We start from the raw sequence: 21,881 nt of genomic DNA, 5'->3' as shown, positions 1-21,881 counted from the left end.
CACCCTGCTTTTGTCTCTCTGGGCTGGGAGTGCTCAGTGCTGGGTCTGACACAGTTCCAGGATTGGTGCCCAACTCCAAACAGCTCCAGGAACAACATTTCTGTGACAGGAACTCCTCAATGACACCTACACTTTGAAATGTCAATTACTTTTGGAAATCAAATCCCCATACCCAGGCCATGCTCAAGCCATTCTTTATTTTGGTATTTACCCAGATTTATGAAGGAACAGAGAGCTCCTATCTCATATTCCCCTCTCTCTGCAAGGCTTTATATGTAGTGTGCCCTTTAGAAGTTATTGTGCACCACATAATTCAGTTTAATATGCTGCTTTGTTACATTACCTTTCCTTTGATATTACTCTCCTGAAGGCAATACGACCTTGAAGGTGATATTTTAAACCAATAAATGAGGAGAGGAACTGAAAATCAAACTGAATGCTGTAAGCCAGAAGGCTGGATTTTCATCTCAGGCCTTTATTTCCCTACATGAAAAATACAGAAGTCTAACATTTATGTAATTACATTTTTTCTTGATTTGCCAAGGGGAACAAATTTTATGCAAATTCTTGTCTATTATGAATCCTCCTGTCTATGTATGAATCCATAAATTCCATTGCCCATTGCACTATTACTCCTTTGTGCAGCCCCCCATTTTTGAAAAAGGGGTGCTGGAGATAAGAAAAATGTCAAAATATTAATTTTGATAGAGAAGGCTTTCTGGATACAGCCTTAGCTTGTGCCAGGGGAGGATTAGATTGGATATTGGGGAAAATTTCATCACTGGAAAGGTGGTCAAGCATTGGAACAGGCTGAACAGGGAAGTGGTGGAATCACTATCCCTAAAAGTGTTCAAAAAACACATGGATGTAGCACTTGGGGACAGGGTTTTGTGGTGGACTTGGCTGTGCTGGTTTGATGTTCTGAGAGGGCTTTTCCAACCTTAATTCCTCTTTAAATCTGTGATTATTTCGATTGCAGGACCACTACCTGTAATTTTTTTTTCATCCCCTCCTATGTGAAATCTTATTCCTTAAAACTATTCCTTGTCATTATTGATTTCCTAAGATGCTAAAAACTGGGAAAATTTATCCAGCTTCAGTTGGAGTGTGTGAGCCACCTCTTTCCAAGCCTTCTTGGGCATCCCTACGTCACTGGGCAGTGGGGAGACCCCATCAGTGCCAGAGGGGGCCCCGCTGGGCAGTTTCACACTCAAGTCACTTTGATTTCCGTGGGCAGATTTCACCCAGCAGGAATTGCTGGCTGCAGCATGGCTTACAAATGTAGGGAGATTGTGCACGCTGCCCTTTATTCCATTTGATTTTTATTTATTTTGTTGTTGTCATCCTTTTCTTTGCTCTTTTAAATTATTTGTTTCAAGTGCACTTTTCCAAGCAGGATCAGACAATGTTCTTATTGATGGGGAATTCTTTACAACCTCCATCTCTCTCCTATTTTAAGGTAAATTACTTGACTTGCTGCTTCTCTCTCCCAATGTCAGCACATCAGTGTTTTCTAACACAATGAACTTGTAATTTCTTTTTAAATGGGGCTGGTTTTTATCTCTGCATGGAATAGGTACGAAATCAGCCACCTGCTATAACTGAATTTCATCCACACTGCCATGGGATATTTATACTCTGGATGTTCCTATTCTGCAGCCTGAGGACATCCTTGCTTTTCTCTGGTTTGCATTATCCATTCCTGGATAATATTGGAAAATATCTATGTTGAAATATTAATAAAAAATAAAGGTTTTTTCCTATTCTTATTCAACACAGTTAATTCAAGCAAGACCAACAGGTGTTTCTCCAAAGATCTCATTAACCACTGATTATCTCAAGCATCCCTTGTAAGCAAATGTCTCATTAACGTGGATGTTCACACATAATTTCCTTTTGTACATAGCGCCTCACTTCAGTGAGCCATAAACCTGTCGCTGCACATCCTCAGATTTACATGGAAAATGCATTTCCTGCTGCATGGACACACGCAAGCTATCAAAGAAAATAAAATCTAACAGCACTCAACGTGGTTGTGATTACCATCTTTAGTACATAAACAGTATCACAGAGTTATAAAATCAGAATATCCTGAGCTGGAAGGAACCCACAAGGATCATTGAGTCCAAATTCTTGCACAGGAGACCTCAATGTCCCCACCATGGGCTGAGAGAGTCCAAACCTTTCAAATCCCAGGTTTTGAGACTTTTAGATATATTCTAGTGAATTACAGCGCTCATGAGGTGAGATCGTCACCTAACAAAGGAAACAATCCAGGATAGGAGTGGGAAAAGAGAGGTAGAGGAGCAAATGTAAAGAATTAATTTTTTTTCCAGCTCCTGTGATGATTTAATGAGCATTTTTGCCACAATTTTATATTTTGGTGGGTCTTCTTATTAAGATGAATATCACAACAACGTTGTTTGATACTGACCTAATTCTTTAAACACCAACTTACTCAGGTCTGCTCTACTCACCACACGTGGTACTCTCAGCCTTCTATTTTTGTGAGAAAAATAAAACATAGGACTGGAAAAAATTAAAAAAAAAATAGGAGTGGATTAGCTACCACTGAATCTGATGGGGAAAAAGAAAATACACCAAATCCAGTGCTGAGACCATCCCTGATGGGGAGCTGCTGAATCACCAGAGCTGGGGGAGCCCACACAGCTTTAACGAGCTCATCACCCACATCTCGTTAAATTGGACCCATGCCAGGCAGAAATACTTGGAAGTATTATCTGCTTTTCCTCAAGGTTTTATTTCCCTTGGCACACAGTCAAAGGGAGAGAAATTTCACAGAAAACCTCGTAGAAAATCATGGAGCTGGAGGCTCTTTTTTGGTTGATAGGATTATTTGCTCAATCTCAACATCAAATGCAAATGAGCAGTGGAAATGTTTAGGTTTGGTTCTTCTTGCTTTTCCTGCTGAGGCAAAAGATGATTTTTATTTGAGAATCACTCCATAAGTATTTTTTTAAAATATTAGTTGGAAATTTGAGATATTTCTCTGAGTTTTTATGTACACTAGATAAACCTTCAAGGTTTGTGAGCTGGTGAAATGGTGCTTGCAGAATTACAGGAAGATTTATTCTTCTTGAAAGCCAGTTTTTCACACCTTTGGCACAGAGACCAGAAAGAACCAGGAGCTGAGTTCCTTTACTGTATTTACAATTAATTTTAAATTAATTTTTCTTGTATCCCAAGAGAAGACAGCTCCTGCCCAGAGTCCCATCACCTCCTCTTCCTGCATTCATGTAGCAGGAAATTGGGATTTTTTACCACTCAGACCTTTGATTCAAAGTTTGTTACCTGAGGCATCATCTTTGAACTGTTATTAAAGACCTGCATCTATTTTTAGCTTATGCAAGAAATCATTAGAGGTCAAAAAAATCCCTCTTTCGACATTGTGAGTTTATATTCTCTAGAGCAAAGGCTGCAGTAAAAATAATGAATGATGTTAGGACAGTTCTTTGGTGAGGAAGGGCATTTTTAAAAGAAAATAAGTGGGATGGAAGAGTGAGTTTGTCTCACATATCCACAGAAATGGCTGCAGGATGAAGCAGAAACTGCTTTTCAGTTTTCAGACAAATTTCAAAATGAGTGAGTTCCCAAACCTTCACAAGGATTGAAGCCAACAGAAATTCATGGAGTTAATAAACAAAGATATGATCCATAAAGTTTTTTGGTTTTGTCTTTTTTTAATTAACCCAGCACTTCTGAAAGATGATAACTGAATGGCAGCAGGTTTCATACTCAAGGGAAAATTTGTTTCTGGCATGTTGGAGTGAAATTGGGACTAAGGAGTGCCATATTCTGGGAGAGTAAAGTCTGGCCATTACTGTGTGATGCGACTAAGGATTTTATGCTATTCCTATAAATGAAAAATATTTTTTCTCAAGGAAATTGATGCTGTTTATTATCCTAAAAAATAATATTTGTATTTCTAGAAGGAAGAACCAACCACAAAGCTCAGCAGCAGTGTGAGGAAAGGGATGGATTTCCACCACTAACATATTTTAATTTATCCCTCCTTGTCTTCCACAGGTTGCCCAGGAATGTGGGACAATATCACATGCTGGAAACCTGCAAGTGTGGGAGAAATTGTCTTTGTCAAGTGTCCTGCACTCTTCAGATTTATCATCTCTGAAGATGGTAAAGTATTTTCTCTTTCTTCTTCACCTCTGCCTGGTAAAGCCTCGTGGCCAGCACAAGTGTAAAACCTCACTTAGATCCTCAGACATCAAAAACTTCTCCAGCTGGGCTCCAGCTATAAATAAATCACAGAAAACCAGGATATTTGTGTGTAGCTATGTGAGTGTGCACAGGGAGGGAGGGGAGATGTGAACAAAAAGTCTTCACAGATTGCACGACATGAAAATATCACAAATTTGAGCTGCTAAAGGGAATCTTCTGCCTTTGGGTCTCACTGAATTCAGTGCGGACCTAAATCTGTGTTTGGGTCTTGGGGAGCACAATTGGAATCAATTTTAGGAAATAATAAAAATGTAGAGCAGGTTCTGCTTGTGCTGAAGGAGAACATAGGCTTGAGATGAGCAGTGAGCAGATCCATGTTGGGGTTCAACCCAAATTAAATGGGTTTAATTCCCATGTTGGCAATGAAAGGTTTCTGGAGAGAGGCAGAAGTTCCATCACTTTTTTGTGTGTGATGATTTTTGTTTATGTCTCATTAAAAGTAAACACAAACATAGATATAAATATAAACATAATTATAAACATAGACATAAGCATCCTTCTGTCCCTGTGCTGGTAATTAACACAGATTGGAACATTTGCTCCCAGCACCCACTGCAGATCCCTTAATTAGCACTGTCCTTTGAGGAACAAGTTCATCACTGTGGATCCTTTCTCCCAAAATTTATTTTATCAATCAATTATTCATTTACAGCCTTGAGTCAAAAATGTGCTTTTTCTTGCACTGCTACACACACAGAGCACCATTTTTAGGAGACAGTGTTTTATACACAGCTCCAGGAATTCTGAAATCCTCACTTTTAATCCTCACTTCCATTCCAGCATGTGCAGGCACAGGCATCACCAATGTCACCTAACCAATGACCCACTTTAGAAATAAGATCAACTCAATTTGACCTGTTCCAGGTCTTAAGTAAATGGCTACCTGCTAATGGAAAAATACTTTTAAATATAAATATTTTTTTTAATTTAAATTAAATTCTTTCAATAAGAAAATTAGATTTTTTATTATATTTATTTTATACTTACTTTAAACAAAATATTATAGATTTAAATAGAATCAAGATTTTTATTGTATTTATTATATTCATGGCTTCTATTTATTTAAATAAATATTTTATTTATTTACAAAAAATTGCTTAAAGAAAAATAATACAAATTGTTTGCATTAAAATATAATTTCTTTCAGTAAAAATGATAGAGCCGTTAGACAAGTAAATAAATAAATAAATAAATAACCATAAATAATAAAGAAATAATATAATATGTAATATATACTATATATACTATATAATATATAATATATAATATATAATATATAATATATAATATATAATATATAATATATAATATATAATATATAATATATAATATATAATATATAATATATAGTATATAATATATATAACATATAATATATAATGTAATATATTATATCAATATGTAATATATTGAATATTATATATTGTATATAATATATTATTATATAGTTATATTGTATATTTTATATCTATTATATAAGCTTATAATATATGTTTTTATATATATGAGCTCTATTTATTTATTTTATCTATGTAAAATAAAGGGCTGAAATATCATTTTTCAATATTTTTCCAGGATTTACAGATCTCCTCACACACTGTACTTCCCATTTGGCCTGTGGCAGGGTGACAGTACGACCCTAAGGGAAGAATTTTCCATCCAGTGGAAACATATGTCCCATTTCTTCATCTCCTCATGGGATCCCCAATAAAAGTGACAGCTGTTACCTCGTGTAGGGCTGGGTTTGAGGGAATTTTGGGCATCTGTTCACCAGGAACACACCCAAAATTCATCATTCATTAGATAAACAAATAAACATTTAACCTGAAATCTCAGCAGATGTGGCTGGGACTGCACTGCTGACCCCAAGGTGGAATTATCAACATCCCAGTTATCAACATCCCATTCACTCTCCTGGGTGAATCAGCATCAGCTTTGCCATCATTGCTGCTAATTTTAATTAGCCAAATGTATTTGTTCAATGAGGGTTTAATGAAAAAAGCCACATTTCATGATGGTTCCCTAAATAATGGGTTATTACAGAACTCTAATGTTTCTTAGACATGGATAATCACATTTTAGGGATTGTTATAGTGTCCTCTGGCTGCTGCTCTGTTTCTAGGCTGGGCATGGACATAATATTTATTAATAGCAAAATCATTCCTAGTACAGCAACATTTTTATATGGCCATAGATAATTTTTACAAATGCAAAAATAACTTTGAATTATACTTTTAAAAAGTTTGTGCTCTGAAGCAGCTGAAGGTACAACATAATCCCAGGGCAATCATGGGATGTGCTGATCTTAAATAGTGGGTTGGAAATATCTCACCTGGTTTTGGATATTTAAATTTATCTGTGAATTTATGAAGTGATCACATGGATTTCTGGTTCATTAAATAGAAATCAATGGGCTCTTGTAGAAGATGCTTTTTCTGACCCCTTTCAAATGCCTGTCTGGAGGTGAGCAAAGTCACTGCTTGTTTTGGGAATTTCAGAAAGGAATCTGACTGCCTTTACTTGGGTGTCTGATTTCCATATGGAGCAAAATGGGAAAAAAAAAATAAAAGAGACTACAAAAGAAAAATTACTAACTAAGCTGTCATCTGGAGGGATGCTTTTTGGAAAAATTAGCTGTGTATTTAGCTAAAAATACCAGCTGTTGCTGGTTTTAATCTGCTCTGCTTTAACCTTCACTGCAATTAAACCAAATAGTAATTTCTGAGCTGCTGTCAACATCATGCAGAAAGTTGAAAGTGAAATTCTGCGTGCTTGGCAACCCTCCCTTCTAAAACTTCATTTCACTTCTCGAATCCTCCAGAATCACCAGAATTTTTCATTCCTTTCAGATGCAGACTGTGAATGAAAGTATTGTTCTTAAAATCTCTCCACTGGAGATTGCTTTCCTCCAATGGAAAAAATCTTATTAATTCCTGAGTCTTATCTCATCTTGTAAATTAGGGATTACAGTGCCTTTCCTTCTAGATAGTTCCAAAAAATGAATTTTTTTCCCTCTTCCACATGGATTTCTGTGATTGATATCCATCAATCATTATTTCCACCAGGAGCTGTCATTTCCATGACCTCTCTGTTGTATGTTAGTATTTCTCCAGTGCCTTCCCAGCACTGGCTCCAAAAACACCCACTCCACAACAAGACATATTTAAAGCATTCTAAGGCATATTTGAAGAGGTAAAAAGAAGAAAATCATATTTTCTGTGATGTTAACCTTTCAGTAGGATACGGCAAAACCTAGAGATGGCCCTGGCACAGTGATCTGCGCTCCCAGCTGGAGAATTTTCTCTTCTTTGTTTAATTTTTTTGGGTTTTTTTGTTTGTTTGTTTTTGGGGTTTTAGGTTTTTTTTTGTTTGTTTTGTTTTGTTTTGGTTTGGTTTGGTTTGGTTTGGTTTGGTTTGGTTTTTTTTTTTGTATTTTCTTCCCTTATTTTTTTTTCCAGAGAGAGATGATATTGCCTGGCAATGGAAATCTACAGAAGCAAAATCCCTGTTTTTTTCTGCTTGGCACTGTACAGCTGAAATATTCTGAAATGTATAAACACACCCAAATGGAACTCAATCAACAGATCAGAAATGAGCACATTTTCAGTCCTTTGATTTGCAGTAAGGAGTAATACAAAGGATAATTGACAGTTTCTGAGCATTGCCATATGCGCCACATTTGGAAAATGCTTTCATTCACAAATCCAAATAATAAATATGAGCAGCTCTTACTGAATCTTCCAGCAATTCAGGTAGTTTATGTGATGCTCAGTTGAGGACACTCCCTGCTACATTTACCACAAAACATGGTTCACTGTGTACAACAGAGAAAATTCTCCTAATTTTTACCAAAGCCGTAAAACCTCTCCTATGTTGACACCAGGATTAAGGGTTCCTAATTAAAATCCAGTAGAATAAAGAATGTAATCAGGTATTAGAGAGTTTAGGAGGGAATTACATCCTCTGCTCACATTTCAGAACCAAACTCTTTGCCTTTTTGCTTCTCTTGGTTGAACACAATCAGTGCTCAGGCAATGAGCTCTGTTATGGCAAGAAATTGGAAATAGTCTGTCACTGATCCCATTTAAACACAGGGAAACACTCAAGTACTTTGTTGAACTAATTAATTGATTAATTGATTGTGTAAGAAACCCAGGCCTCGTAAGTGCTGCAGTAGAGATGCCAAGGGTGGACAGTGGGATTAATGAGCACGGGGTTAATTGGATTTGGGAAGCAGACTCTGCCTGAGTTTAGTTTTATCCCTAATCAATTAGAATGGGATGACAAGAGAAGAGTTAATGAGAAGGGAAGTGATGCTCTATTTCCAAATCCTTTTGTGTCCTTTCTGGAGAGACAGTCCTGGTAAAGGGCTTTAAAAGCTGACATGGAAAAATGGTACAAAACCCCCAAACTGGGTGAAAAGACAATAAAAGTCACTGACTTCCCAAAGTGAAAGCTGTTGGAAATATTTGCAAATTACAGTTTCTATTAGTTTGGGTCATGTATTGATAGTTTTTTGTTTAGACAGGAACAAAAAGTGACTGATAAGGATCAGGGGCCTCCTAAAAACCCGAATATCCCTGGAAGATTGTATGCTTGTTTTCTACTGAGGTAAAAGATGCAGGGTTTTGTTGCTACTGCTGAAATTAAGGCCAGCATTGCAGCAGAGGGAAATTGGAAATTGCATTAGCCTGTCAAAAAGGCAAAAGATCAATGCAAAGGTCCAGATTTCTCTTCAAGGATGTTTTGCCTGGATAAATATTCCAACATCCTGCTTGGAAACTGAGGGAAGGAAAGCCCTGTAACCAAGTTTTCTGTGGAAAACATGTATGACCCATCCCAGCATTCTCATCATGGGAATGATAATGAGCCATTGGAGCTTATTTATATTTATTTATTTATTAAAGCAACCAGGACTCTGAAACCTTTGTTTCATCTTAATTTTATATAAGATCCTACATAGCAGTCATAATCAAGTTCAGTGCAAAGGTCCATTATATAATATCAATTTTATGTATAAACCATTAAAAATTAAAAAAAAATATATATATAATGGCACTTGATAGATAGCAAGTAATTTCCAGCTGGTTTTCATCCATGGGCTTTGCATAGGCAGTAAAGCCATGGGATTACTCCAGCTTTTCCAAAGAGAGGAGGACAAGCTATAATTAAGCCTCCATGGTCACAGCATCATGAAGTCCATCTGCAATGCAGAGAAAATGGGAGGAAAATGCTGTCATCAAAGGATAGTAACTGGATCTGCAATTCTATTCAAGTAGCTGAGCCTCTCAGATGTTTTCTAGCAGAAAAAAAAAATACATTTTATGGCCTTTCCCACCAAATTATGGGGACATAAAGCTCTGTGTCTCTGATACTCAAACATGCAGTACAAATAAGAGCATTTCAGCTGGAGATCAAGTCCTTGGTCCTCTGCAGGGGGACATCCTGCAGTGGTCAGGGGAAAGCTGCAGCACAGCTCAAGAACTTTGATCTGAGAGTTAATTTGGCCTTGGGGGGGGGAAATTTCCTGTATCTTTGGGAAGAATGGAAGGGTGGAAGATGCTGAGGGCTGCTGAGTGGTTTGGAGAACACTTGGATTGCAAACGGTGATAGATGGAAGTATCACTGAAGGGGCAACATGAGCAGATCTTTCAACCTTTCCTAATAATCTTTGCTCTGTTCATCTTTGTCCTCTTGACCCAAATGACTGGGAAAAGAGATCCAGGTTATTGCAGGATTTTAGGTGTGGTGGGCACACATTCATGCTTACCTTTGAGCAAGGCATTTAATTTGCTTTCTTCTCTAGGAGTTATTCCAGAACTGACAATCTCTGTTGGGCAATGTTTCAAATTATTTCATGGTTCTTGTTTGAAAAAAAAAAAAATTGTTTTTCTCTCAGATATGATCCCTTCCCTCTTCAGAGCTAGGAGACCCTTCAATAATAATTGCATTGATCCTGCACTCTGATGGATGCTCCTGTGACAGCCAGACTCAAGGGAAGGACTCAGATAATGTTTAGATGATGCTTAGTTGCTATGGTGACCTCAGTCCACTTCTAGTTTCACATCCTTTAACAGGAAAGAGGAAGAAAAGAATAAAGCCATGATTTCCCTTAAATGTTATTGATCATATCTGTGCATAATGCTGCCTTAGCCTGCCCTGTGTGCTCTGGCCTTTCTGTTCTCCATGTGGGACCTCACTGGAATTCTCCCATGATTTCTGGACCTTGTCCCTGTGCCCTGAAGACAAACTGGGATATAGGAAGAAATAAATTATGTATCTGTCTATCCCTGCCTTTACTGCCATGTCTTGCACAAACCTCTGGGTAACAAAGACTTTGCAGAAGCTTTTTCCTCTCCTGGTAGGACAGATATCAAAACCCAACCATCCTCTGGAAATTCCAGTCTCTCTGCCCCTTATGAGAGAAGACTTAAAATCCAGGTGAATTTATCTTCAGGTAGATAAACTGGATGGAATGAGTTTGCCCCACAGCATCAGTTACTCAGATGTCCTTAGGCACCAGCTCTTATTCAAACACACAAATACGAAAAAGGCTTCCCAATCTTACCCTTGATTATCCTCTGCCCCAGTTTTCTTGTTTTCTAAATAAAACGAGCACCACTTCATTTTGTGAGCATTCTCTGTGTGAGCATTCTGTTCACAAATCCCTTTGTCAAGGCAAATGGAGATCTGCAGGTAATGACAGAATAATAGGATCTCAGAATGGTTTGGGTTGGAAGAGACCGAAAAATCTTCTGAGTTCCACCCTCTGCCTTGGGCAGGGACACCTTCCACTGTCCCAGGTTGCTCCGAGCCCCATCCAACCTGGCCTTGGACACTGCCAGGGATCCAGAGGCAGCCACAGCTTCTCTGGGCACCCTGTGCCAGGGCCTCACCACCCTCACAGGAGAGAATTTCTTCCTCATGTCCCATTTAACCCTGCCGTCTGTCAGTTTGAAGCCATTATCCCATGTCCTGTCACCTCCTGCTGTTGTATAAACGACTTTTAATCTGTAGTTTAGAGTATTGGCTATAGGTCATGAGGCTGGAGAGACCCAAACTCGTGGAAATTGTTGTGGGAAGCACTTAACACAGGGAAAGGTGTGTGCACCTGTAGGGCCATGCACTCTGTGACATTGCCTGCCTGCTACTTCCCACAGATCCTGCTAATGAAACTGCAAAGCCCAAGCAGATTACCCTGGATTAATCAACCAATTATGGAATCACAGAATGGTTTCTGTTGCAAATGACCTTAAAGAACATCCAGTTCCTACCCCCTGCCACAGGAAGGGACACCATCCACTATCCCAGTAATGCCTTGTGAGGGCTGACCTAGAACAGAGGCTGGACAGAGTTAAAGAATAAAGCAGGGATTTATTAAAAGGCCTCCATGGATGCACCTTGGGCAGCACCAGAGCCCAGCCAGGGCTGCACCCAAGATGAACCAAAATGGCCCCAAAATGCACGAGCGCTCCCGGGCTCTCTCCCTGGGATCAGTTCTGCTCCATTTGCACCTTGCAGTTCATTGTCCCATCCCAGCTTTAGCCCAGGCACTCCCACCCTGCTTGTTTTTCTCTCTCCAGCCCACGGGGTTTGTGCTCCTGGGCTGAGATTTGGATCATTTGTCCTTGGTGCCCAGCTGGAGCAGGAATTGTTTTGTCTCCCTGTTCTGTGCACAGAGCTCAGCATGCCCTGATGTGAAACTCAAAACTACACACTAAAGCAGCACAAAATCTGAAAATATAAAAGCTAAAACCTGAGACATCACCAGGTTGTCCAACCTGGCCTTGGACACTTCCAGGGATCCAGGGGCAGCCACAGCTTCTCTAGAAAACACAAAGAGCCATAACAAAGGAGCTGTTTTTTATCCATCCATCCGTTATGGTTGGATATTGTGTGTGTGGGGTTGTGTGTGTGCAGGCACAGGACTGGCAGAGGGCTGATGTCCCTTCTAGGGACACAGCGGGCAGGGTATGGAACCAGAACCCATGTGGGGAGCTCAGAGAGTGCAGAAAAGCTGCTAAGTAGCCTGCTGCTGCTGACTGTGGCTTTGCCAGCCGGCTGAACAGATTGCTGGAGCAGGAGAGCAGCAGGCAGCCACGGGGAGGGCAGAGAGGAGGCTCAGCGTGGTGGATGCCACAGAGTTGTGCACGAGAATTTGCTGGTTTATTTTGCATTTAGAAATTAAATGTAAAATTTCTATCCAGTGATATATAAAGCAGGAATGAAAAAAATTAAACTCCTACCCAGCCAGGTTGTTATTCACATAGCTGGACAGCAGAGAGGAGGCTCAGCGTTGTGGATGCTGCAGTCTTGCACGAGAGCTCATTGGTTTATTTCGTATTTAGAAATTGAATGTAAAACTTCTAATCAGTGTTGTACAAAGCATGAATGAAAAAAATTAAACTTCTGCCCATCCAGCTCGTTATCCACATAGCTGAACAGCAGAGAGGAGGCTCAGCATAGTGGATGCCATGGAGTCCAGTGCAAGAACTCGCTGGTTTATTTTGTATTTAGAAATTGAATGTAAAACTTCTAATCAGTGTTGTATAAAGCATGAATGAAAAAATTAAACTTCTGCCCATCCAGCTTGTTATCCACATAGCTGGACAGCAGAGAGGAGGATCAGCGTGGTGGATGCTGTGGAGTCCAGTGCAAGAACTCACTGGTTTATTTCATATTTAGAAATTGAATGTAAAACTTCTAATCAGTGCTGTATAACGCAGGAATGAAAAAATTAAACTCCTGTCCACCCAGCTCGTTATCCACATAGCTGGACAGCAGGATAACAAGAGGTTGTAAATGTGTTCCACAGCCTCTTCCTGCCCCAGTGGCTGCACTTTCTGTGAGGGCGCAATGTGCAGTAAAAACAGTGCAGGCTTTCCATGTTGATCTTAACGCTGTCAAAATCCAAAACCTTTCGGAGAATTACCTCTGTGGAGCAGCCCCCCAACCCACAACACAGAGATGAGAACAACAGGACTATGGGAGAAGTGTGGGCAAGCCAATTCAGGACTGAAGAGCTTTGGAAGCCTTTCATCCCCTCCTGCCCTGCCACTAATAAGGGACAAACGCTGGAACAAAAGGGTTAAATGCGAGCTGTGTTCAGATAAACAAAGCCACAGGATGCCAGGCAGGTGGAGAGCAGCCAGCACAGATTTGGCACCAAGGAGGAGATCTAAAAGGCTCTGAGGCTCATCGTGCACAGGCTGGTTCTTGGCTTCAGCTTCCCCATCCCTGTCCGCTTTAAATCAGGAGCAACTGCTGTCGTTGAGTTTCTCATCAGTTGTTGCATAGTGAGGGCTGAATTATGAGTTCTGGGTCTCAGTAAATAAAAATCAAAGAGGAAAGTCTGATAAATGTGCAAGAAAAGGGCAGGAAAGGTCTGGGTCTCTGCCACCAACTCTGTGGGGAGCCATTGGCAAATCCTTGCATTTTTTTTAACTCCCTCTTTTACCTCTTCCCACAGAAAACAGAAATAAGGAGTATTTTCATTACTTGGTCTTTAGAATTGGCAACTCAGCATTCTGATAGATCTTCTCTAGGAACTCTGAGCAATTCCACAAATAACATCTAATTACCAATGTCAATTAAAGCATTAATTGTAAATTTGCTTCGCAAAGAGTGACACTTACTTAAGTCTGGTCAAACAGCAAATAACACAACCTGTCAATACACTGGATAAACCATCCTGAGTTGAGGAAATCAGCAGCTTCCTCAGGAGTTTATTGACTGATAAGAGCAATTATTGATTTAATAAGTGCTGTTCTAAGGCACTGTTTTGTATCTGCTGTCGTGTCCATATTTCATACTTTGGGTTTAACTACATGTGAGAAGCACAGATGTCATTCAAATAAGTCATAAAACTGTGATATTTAAGATGTTGCCATCATGGAATAATAGAATTATAAAATGGTTTAGGTTGGAAAAGATCTTAAAGCTTATCCAGTGCCACCCCTGTCATGGCAGAGACACCTTCCACTATCCCAGGTTGATCCAAGCCCTGTCCAGCCTGGCCTTGGACACTTCCAGGGATCCAGGGGCAGCCACAGCTGCTCTGGGTACCCTGTGCCAGGGCCTCACCACACTTTGAGTAAAGAATTTTCTCCTAATACTCAACCTAAACCTGCCCATTTTCATTTTAAAGTCACTCCTTGTCTGTCACTACATGCTCTCCTCAAAAGTCCCTTGTAAATGTAACCCTTGAATTAAACCCCTGAAAAATGTGTTTCCAGTGGAAATGCAGATGAAAATAAGATTTTATTTATTCTTCATTTCTGAGAGAGCAATGCATTTTATTAGACCATTGCATAATCATATTAAAGGGCATTCTCTTCTCTTCTTCATCAGAGAAGTCAAACACACCCATTTCTCATTGTTTGTGTTCTAAGAGTAGGAAATCAAGAAGGTTTGTGGGATTCAGTGAGGGGTAGTCCTGCCTGTAGTCTTGCCCACTCCATCACTCCATCACTGGCAGTGGAGTAAATTTACTGAGGTCACTCCAGAGTCTTAAAGGCACTAAAGTGAAAATATAACTCAGAAAAACAATGTTTTGAAGTAATGTTGTGAAAAATGTGAGTGTGTGTGGGATTCCTCACAACCCTTTAGATGCAAGGTCAGGTTTATGTAAACCTGTTAAATGTTGTGCACAAAACAAATCCATTTGAATTCCATTTCATTCTCAGACATGTGAGGAAGCAGCACCAATGCCATGAATTTCTGTCAAATAAATTTCTATATTTTGCTTCAGGACATAGAAACTTGCACTGTCTGAAGGCAAGGCAGCAGCTGCAGTGTGCAGGAATTCAAAGGCATGTGGTGGCTGTATGTTCCCTCATGTCCTTTTATATCTATATAAAAATAAATCTGTTTATATACATAAGTATATCTGGTTTTATATATAAATATATCTGTTTATATAGAATATAGATATATCTTGTATAAATATATATTTATATATGTTTATATAATATATATTATATATATTTTATATATAAATATATAATATAACAATATATACATATATAATATATATGTATTTATATGTTTTATATACATATTATATGTACATCTGTTTATAGATATATCAAATACTTATACATATAATATAAATATAAAAATATATGCTGTATATTATATATGTGTTTATATATTAAAATTTAATATTATATAATATATCTGTTTATATTATATATTTATATATATGAATGAAAACATAAATAGATATATATTTACACATGCACATACACAGATATATTTTATATGTATAAAAATACACATATTTAAATAATTACATAGAAATAAAAAAAAAATGTCCATACACCCACAAATATAATTGCATATATGTTCATTTTTTCCCAACACTGAATAGATGAACTTTGACATTTTTTTTGTAATTCAGGGCATGATGTCCAATGTAAATCTAATTAACTTCTTAGTATCTTAACTTATTAGTGAAAACTGAGTTGATGAATCAAGCCTAAAAGCCTGTACAGACAAATGTTGTACTGGAACTTTCTTCAGTACATTAGGTAGGACTGAGATATAGAAATATATGTTAATAAAAGGCTTGCTTGCTCCTGCAAATCAGAAAATTAATGTTGTTAGAAAAGTGAGTCCCTTCATAACGTCCAAAGAGAGTGAAATGGAATAATAATTTCAGTATACATAAAAAATATTTCTATAACAAGCCTATTCCTTTCAGAAAAAGTGCATTCACGTGTTTTAACTCTTATTATGGATGTCATGAAATTAAAAATTAACTAAAATTTATTATTTTAATCTCAATGAGACTAACTGCTATCTCTGTTTAGAATTCAATATTGATAATTTTTATGTCATGCTTTTTAGATTGTAGGGGGAAAACAGCTGCATTCAAAACATTTAAATTTAAGAGAAATGTGGGTTTTACAGCCATCACTGTAATAAGCAGAATGTCAGGAACATCAGGCATCAATCTACATAATACTGGCCCGGTCTTTCTCTAGAAAGAATTCTGCACAGTTTTAAGGTTAAATTACAAATAATAAATTAAAACTGGATTTTTATGAGGTTTTGGGGAGCTTTTCTTGCAGCTTTTTCTACCCTGCTTGTGTGGGTCAGTGAGAGGCATGGGCTGCTGAGCTGGGTGACCTCACTAAGAGGACAAATTCCATCAGAGCTGCTGGCTGGAGTGGCAGATGCTGTGAAAAGCACCATGGAAAGAGTGATAAAGGAGTGGTGGTTTGCCCTTCGATCCTCAGATGCACCCACAGATAAAAAATCCCACACCACAGACTGACATCCATGTTCTGAATTCAGATTTTAGCAACATATCCTGATTTTAGCAACAGATTCCTAAAACTGAGCTACACAGCTGCCAATAAACCTGGGGTTGGATTAAGGAGGAAAAAAGGTCTCTCCAAACTATTCTGCTGAGCAGAATAGATAAATATTCTATTATTTAATATTCTAATATTGACCATCACGAACCCACCACACTATCCCTGATGTTCTGCCAGGAATGAGGAGCACGGGCTCAGCTCTGCTGCAGCACCTGCCAGCTCAGCCCTGTACAGAATCTGAACCCCCTTGGCTGCAGGAAAATGTTTGCTCAGAGCACTGGAGACACCTCCTCAGAATTCAGAGACCTGCCCAACACCTGCCAAAACCCAGGAGCTAGAGTCACAGAATATCCTGACTTGGAAGGGACCCACAAAATCATCCTGTCCCTGCACAAAATCCCAACCTGTGCATCCCTGGGAGAGGTGTGCAGTCTCTCCTGGAGCTCTGGCAGCCTTGGGAATGTGCCCATTCCATGATTCAGTGCCTTACCACCCTCTGGGTCAAAAATCTTTCCCTAAAATCCAGGCTAAATTCTCTCTGTGGAACCCTGGGAGCAGCAGGAGCTGGGCAGAGAAGGATGGGGACTGTGGGTGTTCTCACTGTGGCTTCCAGGATGAGCCCTCCAAGATCCCCAGTAGGTTGGATGTGTAGGATTAATATTTAATAATCCATCCAAAGTCACAAAACAGCCTGCCTGATGCTTCAGATGAGTTTTCTATACTCTCACCATCATTTTCACATTAAACATTCTTTTTTCTGCCTTAAAAGCTATAAAAGCACATCAGACTTACTTTAGAGGAGACACAGAAATCAAGGAGTTTTAAATTATTACGTGAATTATAAAATAAACCCCCCACATTTTATGGCATGCTGAAAACCCTCCTGTTATTTTTTTATTCCTTTAGATGTTTTCTCCTTTCCCACAGGATCAAAATAATTTTTTTATTTGGATTTCACTTTTAACAAAACCCTTCTCACACAATTTGGTGAAGGTTTTTCCAGCTCCTAATTAACATTTGACCACTGGGGTTAAAAGGGGAACAACCTGAAGCCCTGTTGGGGCTCCAGAGGGTGCAGAACTAAACTGAAATGAATATTTCACCTGCTGTGGTGGTCAGTGAAGTGCTGGGAAGGTTTTTTGAGAGTGATTTGCAGCAGCTCCCTGAGGCTCCTCTGTGCACGGTGCAGCAGCTCCACTCCCTGGCTCCAGGCAGCTCCAGCTGAGCCAGAACCCACCCAGGGGCCAGGAAAACCTGATTTCAGCCCAAATCTGATTAAACATTGAGCACAAGGGGTTGGGACGTTGGTTCGGCATCATTTCAACAATTTTTTTTTTTTTTAAGAACAAAAGAAAGGGAGATTTCTAATGTAATCCCATAGTTTTATCATTTCCCATTGGGATAGTTGTGTTTTAGGATATTGAGCAGCATGGGTTTGGACACAGTGTTTTGGAAATGTGCGCCTTCCTTACTTTGAGACATTCTCCTAAAAAGTAATTTTTAAAAACTTTACAAAAAATCTACATCCATTTTTTTTCTTCCCAGATGATGAAACTTCATGAAACCAGATATTTAACAATATTCCATCTTCTGAAAACCCTTTTCCACTCATAAATACGCAGGACTAAGGAAAAAATAAAGATTTAAACCTGCAGTTCTCCTCTTTTATGGGTGTCAAACTTTTATCAAAATTAAATTGCAACCTATTATCATTATGAATTAATTCTTTTCATTCTTCTAATTTCAGGTTGGGAAGTGGATAATTTGGGGCAAACCCATGCAGGTAAGAACCACTTTTGCTGCCCATGTCCTCATTATTTCTGTTCCCGAAAATGGTGTGCACATGGTAATTTCAGGTTATTAAAAAGTTGTCTGTGTATCAACAATTATGACAATGATACATTGGTATTTAACTATAATACTTGCACAAAAAGTGGAATTAAAAATCTCATAAGTCTCTATAAATCAATGTGATTTTACCTAAAGCCACAAAATGATCTTATTTAAATCAATTAACTAGCACTCTTTGTCATTGACGGATGGAAATAACTTTTCATTAATTCTCTGAAAACTGGTCATATTTAAATACCTGAGGATAATAAATGTAAATTCCTATAGAAATCATATTTGACTTCTATATTTTTACAATAAAGTTTACCCCTATTTATTGTCTGTTTTTAATTCTAAATTTAGAGCTTCAGCTTTGATTTAAACTCTCAAGTAAAGCTGTGTTTACTTCCTGAGAAGACAGCACCAAGTATTTATTGCCTTTGGGCCTGATCTAAACAAATAAAAATCAATTTCACTCCATTCACTGCTTTCCACTGAGACCAGTTTGGGCTCTAATAGAAAACACAATCAAAACAATTTCATACCCAATTTCCACTTTTGTAGGTGATTATGACCTGCTGGAAAGCACAGCCCAGTCTCTCCTAGGTAAGAATTAGAACCATGGAAATTTTTGTCTCTCTTCTTATTTATCTCTCTGTTTAAAGAGAAGATCTCAGGTTTTTTGGTTGTTTTTTTTTCTGCAATTTTGGTATTATTTTCTAATCAGTTCTAATTGTTATGATGTATTTTCTGCTCTGTTACTTCTAGCAATATTATGAAAATTTATTCCTCCTCTATTAAGCCTTGCAATCTAAGAAGTGTGCTGCTATAAATTATATCCACCTGCTTAACAGTAATCACTAAATAGTGTTAAAGGAAGTCAACACCATGATTCAGTGCTTTTTATTTCCATAGAAAACTGGGGATGAATGTGCAAGAGTAATTTAACAAAATTTGCCGAGTAATGCAATGTTGTGAAATGAATGCTGGGATTAAAGAGATATATTCTGCTGCATGCATGGCAAACAGATTCTCTTAAATAAGGTTAAAAATAAGGTTATGAGAGACTAAACTGCTCTAAGAATGCAAAGCAGCACAGCTTTAATAGCAAAGAGCAAATTCAAAACTTGGAAATTTCCATCAGTTTTGGTCAAGGTGCAACTGAAACTCCAAAAAGTGGGATAATTTTATAAATTGAAGCTGTTCCTTTGTGCTGGAGAGGAAGAAGGGCAGCAGCAGCCCATCCCTAATTTTTTGGAAAAGCCATTGAGCTTTGAGAAGAATAATGGTGCTTCAAAAGAGCCCCACAGGGGCTGTCTTACCTCAGGCAGCTTTGTAGGTAAATGAGTGTCAGGAAAATCTCCCTCTTCTGCCCCAACTCCTCATTCCCAGTAAGGTTTTAAAGCCTAAGTTTATCAGTGAAACAATTTAGGAGCTGTTTCTTATATGAGATTAGCCAAAAAAATTATGGTATTCAAGCGAATATTTGCTTAAAATTAAGGTTATAAACCAGGATTGGAAATAATTAATAGACAGAGGAAAGTGAGAAGCTCTGAATTCACCAACTGAGGTCAACCTGGGCATCTGGAGATGGAGAAGAACACATTGCCATGAAGACAGGGAGAAAACAAAGGAACATGGACTGGGAATTTCTCTCCCAGTCTCAGTTCAGACTGGGAACAGAGAAATTCCCAGTCCATGTTCCTTTGTTTTCTCCAGACACTTCCCACAAAGTCACTCTGAGATCAGAGCCTGGGCTTGGAGATAAACAAGTGGAATGTGTTTTATCTGCAGGGGAGCAACCCAGCTGCCTCTCCATGGATATATAACCCATGATTATCTGAGATAACCCACAGCATCCTGACTGGCTTCCAGCACCTGGACCAAAAAATCATGTTAGTCTGGTGTTTCTCACCAGTCCCAGGCATGTTCCTCAGATATAAACCATTAAAAATAGCACAAAGGGCCTGGTTTTATTCACTGGACTTCGCCTTTGGCCATGTGGAGTGGAGATATCTTCATCAAAGTTGTAGCCACCAGATGCCTTTTTGTAAGAAATGGACATTTAGTTGACCCCTGGTTTAGGAACCCTCTTGAGAAAGAGATTTTTGGTGGTCTGGAGTCACTGAATGTATTAATTAAATATTTTTGGTCTCTGGTGACCAACTGTAGTAACAGCCATGCATTAGGTGCCTGTTGTAGGACTGAATCATTAAAGACCTCATTAAATGTCCAGAATTAAATCTGTGGATAGGCAGATGAACAGAGCTTCCAGTAGAACTGTGGGGTTTTCTTTGCATCAAGGGGAGGGAAGGGATGCCCTGGGGTTTTTTCTTGGGATGTGACATTCCCACCTGCCCTTGGCACAGGGGACATCAGCAGGAATTGCACTGAGGATGGCTGGTCTGAACCTTTCCCTCATTATTACGATGCCTGCGGCTTCGATGAAAACGAAACAGAGTCTGATAACCAGGTGGGAATTAATCTCATAATTAAAAACAAATGAAGGGGAGAGGGGGGAAGCAGCAGACTGCTCTCTGTCCAGCCTCTGGTCATGTTCTGATTTAATAGTGATCAGAACAAACAATCAGATGTACATGGGTATGGGAATAAATCACATGGAGTCCATTTTCTTCATGGTGGAAAAAATCCCCATCTTTATTCACATAACTCCTTTTTATTCAGTTTTACAGATCTCATGTGTGACTCCAATTGGTCAGTAGCTTTCTTGCCAATTACTTTATTGGTTAGAAACCAGTTGTTATTCTGTATTGATTGGCCACTCAAACCTCTGGTGTGTACCTGTAGGAAAACTTGTTTGTGACAGATAGTTCTCATTTTTCTATCAAATGGTGCAAAAACAGTTTATACATGTGCCAGTTGTTTTTCACCCAGGAATAGGTTGAATATGTTGTTATTTGTTATGTTAACAAATTGCTCACACCAGGATTGCTTTCACATGGGAACTTGCAAAGTGCCAGCTTGCCTTAGAACAGGCTAGCCAGAGCAGGCCTGATTATATAAAGCCTTTGTTTATTATTTTTCTAGCTTTACTGCAACACGAGTATAAAACTGTGAGAAGTGAGATCTGAATCTTTCCTGGGCCTGTATTGAATTTTTATAGAAGATGAGCTTTTCGTGTTGATGTAGCTTGGAACTTCCAGAATTGCAGGCTAACCCTTTATCAACCCTGTTGATAAAGAGTTTCTTAGCCAACTGTTTTGGGTTTTTTTCTACAGATAATTATAAAAAATATAGATAGTAGTCTTTGATAAATAACCTCATATAGATAAATATAAATATAGATAGCTCATTTATAAATAACCTCAGGGTGTGCAGACCCAGCCATAGAGCAGCGCTTGGTGCACAGTGAGATCTCAGAGGAAATGAGGAGAAAGCAAAGACACAAATCCTGCCTCTGGTTCCTCCTGCACATTGGCAGCTGTGTGGCTGTGGATGAACCCTTTAACC

At 38.7% G+C, this 21,881-nt stretch overlaps 1 protein-coding gene across 14 annotated transcripts in view; it reads left to right on the top strand.

Moving 5' to 3' along the window:
- Nucleotides 1-21,881, top strand: part of ADCYAP1R1 (ADCYAP receptor type I) — a 152,768-nt gene that overhangs the window by 86,681 nt on the left and 44,206 nt on the right. For all 14 annotated transcript variants that reach the window (XM_074543582.1, XM_074543464.1, XM_074543365.1 and 11 more), the window contains 4 exons: nt 4,048-4,155; nt 18,328-18,363; nt 18,975-19,016; nt 20,780-20,883. In XM_074543582.1, coding sequence (XP_074399683.1) covers nt 4,048-4,155; nt 18,328-18,363; nt 18,975-19,016; nt 20,780-20,883 — 290 coding nt within the window. The remainder of the gene's footprint in view (nt 1-4,047; nt 4,156-18,327; nt 18,364-18,974; nt 19,017-20,779; nt 20,884-21,881) is intronic.

Source organism: Zonotrichia albicollis, chromosome 1 (genome assembly GCF_047830755.1).
Source record: "Zonotrichia albicollis isolate bZonAlb1 chromosome 1, bZonAlb1.hap1, whole genome shotgun sequence".
NCBI lineage: Eukaryota > Metazoa > Chordata > Aves > Passeriformes > Passerellidae > Zonotrichia > Zonotrichia albicollis.
The sequence above is the reverse complement of the archived record's forward strand: the minus strand, read 5'-3'. Positions and strand labels throughout refer to the sequence as shown.